At 42.6% G+C, this 10,418-nt stretch overlaps 1 protein-coding gene across 2 annotated transcripts in view; it reads right to left on the bottom strand.

Moving 5' to 3' along the window:
- Positions 1-4,525: 4,525 nt before the first annotated feature.
- Positions 4,526-10,418, bottom strand: part of RIPK1 (receptor interacting serine/threonine kinase 1) — a 41,039-nt gene continuing 35,146 nt past the window's right edge. For both annotated transcript variants that reach the window (XM_019521968.1, XM_019521976.1), the window contains 2 exons: positions 6,832-6,978; positions 4,526-5,585 (listed from right to left, as the gene is read on the bottom strand). In XM_019521968.1, the coding sequence (XP_019377513.1) occupies positions 5,299-5,585; positions 6,832-6,978 (434 nt within the window). In that variant the 3' untranslated portion in view covers positions 4,526-5,298. The remainder of the gene's footprint in view (positions 5,586-6,831; positions 6,979-10,418) is intronic.

The raw sequence follows: 10,418 nt of genomic DNA, 5'->3' as shown, positions 1-10,418 counted from the left end.
CCTTTTTTTAAAAAAAAAAAAAAAAAAAAAGAACAAGGTGGAGAAATTTAGCTGCTATGTTTCCTTCTTCATGCCCAACCACCTAACGTTGAGCTTTGGAAGGGCAAGAGTCTGAGTGTTGTTACTTGCGGGGCTAAACAGATTATACTTGTCACTGGAGGAGGTCACTCATCCAGATCCACCTCTTTGAGGCCTGCCAAAAGGACATTTGAGTATTCATCATGCAGAAAGAAGGGAAAATGAGAGAGGAAGGAGGGAATGATGGAAATGGAAGAAGACAACTCTGAGAAGACCCTGACACCCCCTCTATGCATTCAGGTAAAGGCGCAATGGGATCTAATGCATTATTCACACAATAGCACCTTCTGCCATGCCACAAGTGCATGGCAAGGTTGTGGGATCATGAGTAAGATCACATTGTGCCTTATTGCCAGTACAGGGGAGCCTGATCCCAGGCTCCCCCTGCACTGGCAAGAAGCAAGCTCCTGTGGCTGGGAACACCATGCACCCCCAGGAGCGGGGATGGGGATGTGGGAAACTGATGGGGCTCCCAGCCACAGGGGAGAAACCCTGCTCCATGTACAAATTAAAGTTTGATACTAATTAGCTATGAAGTTAGTACACATTTTTGAGGCCTAACTTTATAGCTGGTTGGAGTTTTTTATTGTGATAACCACTTTGCACACATAGCTGATCTCCAGGTAATTGTGCAGTTAACCAGTTAAACGCACAATACCTGTAATGTGTAGAGGAAGCTTTAGTGATTCCAAGTGCAGAATCCTCAGTTGGAAAGAAACTGTTTCCCTGGCGAAAGCTAGGCTAAAAAGGAGAATCCCCCCCAAGAGGCTTCCTCCTTATGTTCAAGTGAGAGCTACGTTCTCATACTCAAAACAACTGAGGGAAAAACCATGAGAAGATCTGCTGCAGCAAGGCCATGAGATTGCTGGGGTTGTCCCCTGCCAAAGGCCCTTGTGAAGCTGAAGCCACAGCCACCTGTTCCCTCCAGCCTCCCATTGGCAAACTGTGATGACTTACGTGGAATAAGCCCCTTTGAATGCTTGAGCCCTGTCCCCAGTATTTCCTGTTCACATGCTGTTGATTCTAGAAATCCAGGAGCTTGCCCAATAAAAAAGCAGAGGCCACACCTCATGCCACAGTGAGGTTTTTCATAGTTTTTGTGCCAGAACAGAGCATTAGCTCATCTGGTCTGACCTCCTGTACTTACTGAGAGGCATGACTTCTTCTTATGACCCCTAAATCCTTTTCAGAATCACTGACTTCCATTAAACAAGGCCCAGGGCCACACACTGAACAATAAGGAGAAAACAAAATACTGGACAGCTGCTCATTAAGTGAGCACTATGCACCAGTGCACCTAATTAGGTAGGGGTCCTGGGGAAAAATAATACTGCCATCATATACTTAAAAGACTATCAGAATGCACATTCCCAAAGAGACCAAATTAAGGTCATCCACATTCTGCCATTTCTTGAGTGCTTGACTTTGTAACCTTAATAATGTTCTCTTAACATACTTTGCGTGGTTTCCAAAATGTTTTTTTTAAAGCAAGTTAGTCCCCCAAATTCTGTTATGTGGCATCATATTAACACTCACATAACTGGAACAGCTTTGATTTGCAGACCCCCTGCACCAATCTTTAGCCCATTCAGGTAACACAATATCTGATAGCACTAGTAGTTTGTCACCCTCTGTGTGAACTAGCAGTAGAGGAGGATGTGGTATGAGTATGTCTGCAGTATAAAGCAGCACTATGCAGAAATATTTGAATTAGTGCTGTGCATGCTTGACTCCAAACAGATGTAGTCTGTTCTAGTCTGCTGTCCTGGGCTAAAGCAGTATAGACATATTCATGTGGTTCTGCCTCTGGGTGAACTGGTTCTGAGCTCCTGGGCTGCAGGAAGCTTAGTGTGGATGAAATGGTGGGGAAATTTTAGCTGCTAAAACCTACTGCTTATGTGTCATCTACCAAATTCAAGTCACTGTGCCATAGCTTTGAGGTGCTAAGAGGTTTTCATAAGAAATCATTATCAGACTTAACACTAACCCAACAACATTTTTTTTTCTCTAGTCATTTTTTTTTTAAAAAACAGCTTAATCGGGACACCTAGGGTTAGAAAAGTTCAGACCAAATGGTTGAGTATGACAAAGTGAAAATGGCTTTGGAACAAGAAATGTTACATAATCATAACAGTGTTCACAATCCCACCTATAATGATTATCAATTTGAGATTTTAGCTCATTTAAATTGCTTTTTAACCTCATTTCATATATACCAGACCCAAGTCTGTTTGCAGACAAGACCTGTCATGTTTTTCAAGGCAGAATAAAACTTTGAAGGCCATTTTTTAAAGATGCTGCCTCCTGGTGGATTCAATACAAGAAGCTAGACCTTGTAGAATGATTCTTCCCCCCCCCCCAAAACAAACAAACAAAAAACACTTTTAACTTTCAATGGAAAAATATCAAGTTTTTTTTTTTTATTGACTCTTGCGCTTCACAAGTCTGAACCGGGCCACTAATTAGCCTGGTGATGAAGGGAAACCTTGAAAACAAATGCAACTGGCACCTGTACTGTCTGCTTGGATCTACAGCGAGCTTGAAATCATAGCTCTGAAAGATTTGAATGGTCTAATGCTTATCTCAATATGATGGTATACCTCTGAAGCCTAAGTGTGACATTTAACTATAAGCCAGAAGTATTTCAGAGTTATTTGGTATCTCTAAGAAATAACTCACCTTATTAGGCACAAACTTCTACCCTGATGTTTGTTTGCAAGTGGGAGGAATCCGACTTGTGGACAGAACATAGAAAGGTGTTATCATTTTTCTTTCCCTCCCCTATATGAACTCCTCCAGCAGATGCTAGTTTTCTTGAATTGTTCCTATCCTCTACATTAGTCAGTGTCCTGAATAGTTTATCTGAAGCCAGTAGTTGGCCCTAAATTTTAAAATAATATATACAGATATTCTTGTGCTGGCCTGCTATGCTGGTGTCCCATAATAAGAATCCTTCAGCTGGGGCTGGAGGAAAACTCAGGAGGGTAAGGTTGAACCATAGGAGCAGAGTCAAAGAAGATTCATGTGGATCCTGGGAGAAGTGAAGGTTAAGTGACTGGAGACGCATTTTTGTTGTGCTTGACTAAAAGGGAGCTGAATTGCACCCTTCCAGCAGGGTGCAACACTACAAGGTCTTGAGAACATTCTCCCTCCCATGTGCTTTGTGATGCTTCATCACAGAATGACACCCTATGTTTCTAGTGCATTCAAGAACAGAAAAGTCGGTACATTTCTAGTTCCAAATTACAAGTTGGCATTATACACTCTAGTCTAAGGACTGTAAAGCATAGAGTATGCCTATGCTACAAAATGAAGGTATGATTTTAGCATAGGCCAAGGTAACCACGCTAGCTTTAGCCTACCTAACACAGGGAGTGATAGCAATGAAGACTTGGTGGCATGCTTTGAAAATATGCCAGCAATTGGAGTAATGTCTTTCTGGGGGTTCTGGTTGTAGTGTACATGAAAGCCAATGTCCTGGCACTTTTACTGCTATTGTTGTTTGTGATAAGTACTTTAAAGTTAGCATGGTTTGGTAATACTTGCTGTAATTACATTTTTTGTCTTGCTATTGATAAAATGTCTAGTTCTTATTTCAAAAGCAGTTAACTTAAAGCCTGTTAGAACTAGGCTTTTATGAGAACTCCTAGTAGCTTTCTGCCATCAGTGGCTGCATCCAGATGAACATGAATGTGCTTTATGTGGCACATACCACACATGCAGGCATTCCCCCATGGGAGATCCCGGGGTCAAAAAAAACCCCACACTGGGGGGAAAAAAGCAGCGCACAACCCAAAATCAGAACCTAGCCAAGCAAAGCTATGTTCCAGCTGCTGCCAGGCTCCCTGCTGCAGGAGCACCATGGCTGCAGCTCCCAGAGGACCTCAGGTAAAGCTGCTGAAGCCATCACAGTTGCTGGCCCCAGCCTCCTCTAGCCCACCCGAGAGAACCTGCTACACGCCACACTGTGTGTGGCATAGGTGTTACCCCAGGAACAAGTAGCAGTGGCATTAGGTGTGCCACTGCTACTTGTCCCTAGGGAAACGCATCTTCCTGCTAATGTAGACATGGCTAGTGAGAGGTTAACGCATTATTACAATCCAGTATGCAAAGGAAGAAATAGCTGGCTCAAAAAGTTTGCTAGACATTCTGTTTTTGGCTTTAGGTGAAATTAGAAGTACTATTCTTCAAAGGAGCTCTAATTAGGTTTAAATATTTGTGGCAAGTACGCACAAATGTATGGGACAATAATTCTTCCTTGTTGGTTCTGTACTCTAAAGATAGTCTGTAATGTTTTATGCTCTTGCTCCAGTTTGGCTAGGACATTTTATGCTTTTATTTCTGGTTAATCAGCTTGAGATTAAATGCCCTGATTGATATTCAGAACGTTGCACAGGCCAAATTCTCATTTAGGCATGGGTACAGATATTTCATAAAGTAGACCTCGTACCTTCTCTTCAATTTAGTCCAATCACAGAACAGAAAATAGAATGTGTTCAATGCGGTTGTCATAAATCTGTGAGAAAAGGCTCTTCAATGCTAACGTACGTACCACTGTCTGTGTCCAATCTATTTTCATTCCCACCAATATCTTGCATAGCTTTAAACTTTTGTATTCAATAAAAGTAATAAAAAGCGCATTTATAAAAACACTGTAATCAATATAAAGCAATGTGTGCCGTGATGACTTTTTGTGACTATCATCTCTGCTTAGGTACAATAGAGTTGGTTTTGCTTTCCATCCAGGACTTTAAAAAAGTGAACCAATCTAACACACTTGCACTGACCTGTGTTAGCTTTGCGTATATGATATGCTCCTTTTAGGCATCACCAAGGCACTCTGAATATAGCTAGAAATATATTTTAAGATAGCAGTCCAAAAGTTCTGTGAAAAACTGATGTACAAATCCTCCCCAAAATGACATTCCCCATATTATTTCATCACTAGTTTTTCCTGTAGGGTTATGTATTTTGATTTTCTTTTTTAAACCTCAGGGAAAGTAATTCATAAAACAAATACAGTAACCCCCTTCCATCCAAATGAGGGCAGCTTTAAATGTTTTGAGCTATAGGATATTTTCACTTAATACTGCTTGGCAGGAGAATTTTTGTTCCAGAAAAGTCTTGTATGGTGGCAGTATTTCAGACCAATTTTGTACTATCACTAAAAGGTTCTTTAGGTAAAATACCAGATCAATTTCCTCAAGGGTTCAAGTCAGCCTATCTCTGGTTCATTTTTATCAAAGCATTAAGGAGATCTAATCTCTGGCATCCATAGAGGGCTCTGGCAAGCTTTCCGACTGTAGTCCCTTGGGAACCTTCCCTCATGAGCCAGTTTTGAAGCATTTGGTAAACTTTTTCTTTTAGTCCATCTCGTTCATAGTCATGATCAATTACTTCAATATCTGGATTAGTGAAACCCAGTCTACGAGCACAGTCTTTCCACTGTTTAGCCAAGTTCTCTCTCACTAGATTCAAGTGCTCCTCAGAGAGGATAGTGGTGCTGTCTGCAAAAGAAAGAAGACTATAAGACAACTGCATTGTTTAAACTTCCCAGTTTAAATTTGTCTTCCCAAATTGTGTTTGCTGGTAATGATGGAAGACAGGATTACAGGTATAGGTTTTCCTGGAGGCAGTATGTTTTAGTGTATAAAGAGGAGGACTAGCTGTCACAACAGCTGGATCTATATCCCTGGATCAGCTTCTGAAACTCTTTTCCCTGGTACACATCTTAATTCCATTCTGACTTTTTGACCACCTGTAAAATTGGAAGAATCTACTTCACAGTGGTACTATGAGGCTTAACTAACACTTGAAATATGCAACTATCTTTTTTGGATGCAAGACACTATTGTTAATATTCCTTGCTATAGAAAGCTTTAAAATACACAGTAAGGCCACATCCAGATGTGCAGGGGTGTGTGCTTGCAAGGGCAAAAATAGTAGCAGCGCAAACTTGTGCTGGTACTTTTTGTTACGCTGTATGTGCACTTTTGTTGAGGGGCAAACTGTTCTGCTTCAGGCAAACTGCCCTTGACCAGCTCCGGGCATGGTGGAGAAGCCAGGGCACAACTGAAGGAATGAAGATGCTCTGGTCAACAGCCAGAGCATCTCCCTGGAGGATCAAGCCTATGTCATGCTCCTGTCATGTGCACCACACTGGCTTTTCCCCCACCCCACCCAAGCAGGAAAATGGCCAGGTGCTGCTCATCTGGACACAGCCTAAGAGATTAAGATGGTTTTGACCAATGCAAATACTAAAATCTTTTAAAACCTTCCAGCTTCCTGCCTACTCCCATGTTTGAATTAGCAGTCAGAGCTTTCCATCCTTGCCTGCTTTCCTCCTCTGTTCTCCTTTTTATTGCCAAGTCTCAATGGATATATCCAGATTTATGCCAGGGGTTGGTTGCCCACCGCACAGTATGCCATATTGATGGATAGGTGCTCAAGATTAAGATGAACTTGAGGTTTCATAAGGGCAGCTAGGGATGAATATGAGAGGGGATGAAATGGGCAGGGAAGGTGAATGGTGCAAATGTTTATCCAGTAAAGCAGTGCTAACACAAACCCCCACCCATGGTAGTAATCTTGCTTGGTTTATTCTGTAGCGCTTTATTATAAAGCTTTCCAAAATAGTTACCTTCTGAATGCAACAAGGAGCAAGCTATCCTGTTTTCATTATATTACCTTACTGATATTTCTCAAAAGGAGACTGTTAGTGGAAATAACCATAAAGGGGAATATTTCTCTTACCAAATATACCCGTTCGTTCAAAATCTATGCGTGAGTTTCGTGCACCGACAGAACAAGTCTGTACATACAGATTCTGATCTTCGATCTTCATGTTGTTGTTTCTTCCAATTTGAATCCCAGCACTGTTATGTATGTATATAGGTCCATCTGTATAAAGATTAAAATTCAGTAAGTGACCTGGGGAGGATGGGGAAGATGGCTTAGAAGATCAGTGAGATTATTACTTTTTGAGCCAAAGATGGTCACCATGAGTATTTTGTATTCAAATTAAAAAGGCTGTTTCTTGGCAACTGCAAGAACATATTCATTATTAATTTATCATACTTTGGCATAGAGTACTCTTAGGGTTCCATGAATTGTGCAGAAGCAGAGGAATTCATAATCCATGCCCCAGAAACTTGTATTCTAAATAGAATAGATAAGATAGGTCACAGACATAATTTACTGGGTAAGAGATGAAAATAAGTCTCAAAATATCAAAATGGTGTAATGTGTCTTTAATAGCAGTGTCAAAGGGGGAGGTCCTCCGCTTGAAACTGCAGTGAGGTGGCATTGATTTTATTCAGCTGATGACCTGGGCCCCAATCTACTGTGAAATTTTTACGAGGTTTAAGTGAATTTAATATTAATCATTTAACAACTGTACAGAATAATACACATAAGGAAACAGCATTTTATAAGTGGCTGTATACCCACCACTGGAATGGTCTATACAACAAGATTAGATATTAATAAGATGCCTGAAGTGCCATAAGGAGAGCTGTAACTGCAGTTGCATAACCTTTGTACGCTAGGGAGGTTTTGGGTAGAGTGCTTTCCGTAGCCCCTGCTGGTTGGTTAGTACAGGTCTGAACGACTCCAACTGAAAGGCTTCATATTACAGGAACAATAACATACCCAATTTCTGAGTAGATATGTTTGAGATTTATAAGTGCATAAAAGCAAAGAACAACAAAATAGTGACTGATGCAACAACTTTAATACATATGCTTAAGGTAATCAAGATAAAGGTTGAAAAGGAGACTATCTTTGTGATTTTTAAAAAACCAATACTCTCCTGTTCTTTTGGTGTAGACCAGTGGTTCTCTACCTTTTATAGACTCAAGGCACCCCTCCATAACTTCAGTGAACTGAGTGGCACCCCATTTTCAAACTGATTTACTATAGTGCTTATGGCTTATCTCCTTACAGAGGGGCAGGGGAGCAGCCAGGCAATGAGGGCCTGAGCCTGCCCTTATCTGCTGATCTCCCTACCTCCTGTGGTACCCCTCAAAGGATCTCATAACAGCCCAGAGTACCACGGCATCCTAGTTGAGAGCCACATGGCAATAAACACGTCTTTTCAGATCTGGCTTCACTCCTCATGGAACTGAATCCACATTGTGGACATGCAGTTCTCTAACACCACGGAAAATTACTGTTTGTTTCATGCAGGTTGACTTGTTCTTGTAGCTGTGGCCCAGTAAATGTCCAAGAGGCAAGAATTTCTTGTGATTTTTTTTTTATCTTTTTACTGAACCAACTGTACAATTGGGAGAGCTGTTTTGCCTCATGACCAGGGATCAGATCCATGTTTTCCACTTGTCACAAAAATACAGTAAAATGCGGTGTTTTTTTTGTTTTCCCCCCCTCACTTTTTTAAGGAGAAAAATGTGGGAAGCAGCAGGTTTCCCCTCGCAACCTGGCAGAGTTCCAGCCTGCAGGGGACTGGGGGGGGCAGGTGGAGGGTGATCAGGCAGGGGGTGCCATGAGCATGTGCACACATACATATGGCAGCCAGACAGCATGAGAGGAGCTCCCCACAAGTAAGTTGGTGGGGGAAGGAGAGAAGGGAGTTGGGCAGACCTGGGGGTGCTTCCCAGCCAGGGTAGTGCATGGGGCTTGGGGCTGCAGCTGGAGTTGGGGCAACAATGCGAGGCCGCAGGGCTGGGGCAGGGAGCCATGGGTGACTTGTCAAGGGGGGGAAGGCTCCCTGCCAGTGTGAATACTCCTGAGGGAGGCACAAGGGGCATGTGCCCCCCAGATTTGTGCACAGGGTAGAGGCAGATGTGGTCTGCCAGCTGTGGGCTTGGGGCTTCCTGCCCTGCCCCTGGGGTCTCTGCAGCTCAGTGGGCAGGACTTGGTACAACAGAACAGAGCAGGGCAGGGAAGCTTGGTGCCACCGCCGGGAGCACTGCACTGCCATGGCGAGGCACCCCTTGCCTGCCCAGCAGCGGTGGGGGTGGCAGTGCAGTGGTGTTTCATTTTAATCAAAGAAAAACATGGATTTTGGGGGTGGGGGGGATTTATCAGAGATTTTGCAATTTTTAAACGGAGAAAATCAGGATCCCTGATCATGACAGTTTGTAACTCTAAATTATAGTATATTAACATCATTTCTTGAAGTTACTGCCTTTTTGTTTTACTGACTACCTCATTCACAGCTTTTAGAGTAGATTTCAGGTTCAATTTCTTAGTACAGCTACTAAACCATTAGAGATTTCAGTAATTTTGCAACATTATCATCACAGAGCTTGACAAGCTGCTTTTTAGCTCTAAAGCACAGAACAGAAATTTTCACGAAATAACCTACAAAGAGGTGTTCTCCCAGAGAACACATGTTCAACTCCATAACTAATTTGTGTGCAAAATTCCTGTAACAGTTTGCATCAATGACCTGTTTGTTCACATATGGGGCTGTTCAGATAACTAAGTAGGCACATGCATTTGCAAAAGCCCTGCTTGTAAACACAGCTGTGGAACAACATGACTGAGTTAAGGCTTGCAATAATAAGTGATTCTGGACTGCTGCCCTCCTAAGATTCTGCGACTAAAGATCTTTAAATGGTTATCCAAGCAAATGTTTTAATTCATCTGAATACTAAGTGTTGCACCTTAAATCTGATGTTCAATCATGGACACTTAAATTAGGAGCCTCAATTCTAAATTTTCATAGATTTCATAGACATTAGGGCTGTAAGGGACCTCAGAAGATCATTGAGTCCAGCTCCCTGCCCCAGGGGCAGGAAGTCAGCTGGGGTCATAGGATCCCAGCAAGATAAACATCCAAATTTCTCTTGAAGGCGTTCAAAGTAGGTGCTTGAACCACCTCTGATGGCAGGCTATTTCAGACCTTGGGGGCTTGGGTAGTAAAGAAGTTCTTCCTCATGTCCTGCCTGAAATGGTCTTGCAGGAGTTTATAACAGTTGAATCTTGTCATCAATCATGACCCCCAAGTCCCTTTCATCTCTAGTGCTAACCGGCGTAGCACTGCCGAGCCTATAAGCATGCTGCAGGTTTTTCTTTCCAAGGTGGAGAACCTTGCATTTTTCAGTGTTAAACACCATCAGGTTCTCATCCGCCCATTTGTCAAGATCTGCCTGGATCACCCTCCTGTCCTCGAGTGTGGATGCTTTACCCCAAAGTTTGGTGTCATCGGCAAACTTGGCCAGTCCACTTCTGACTCCAGTGTCCACATCATTAATGAAGATGTTGAACAATATGGGTCCACGGACAGAGCCTTGAAGGACTGCACCACCATGGAGCCAATTCCCCGGCCAGTGGATCATGGTGGACCTGAGGCTGCAGTTGGCCAGTTTTGCCAAGAG

The sequence above is a fragment of the Gavialis gangeticus genome, unplaced genomic scaffold (genome assembly GCF_001723915.1).
Source record: "Gavialis gangeticus isolate Ggan-Ray unplaced genomic scaffold, GavGan_comp1, whole genome shotgun sequence".
Classification (NCBI taxonomy): Eukaryota; Metazoa; Chordata; order Crocodylia; family Gavialidae; genus Gavialis; species Gavialis gangeticus.
This window is presented reverse-complemented; position numbering and strand designations above follow the sequence as displayed.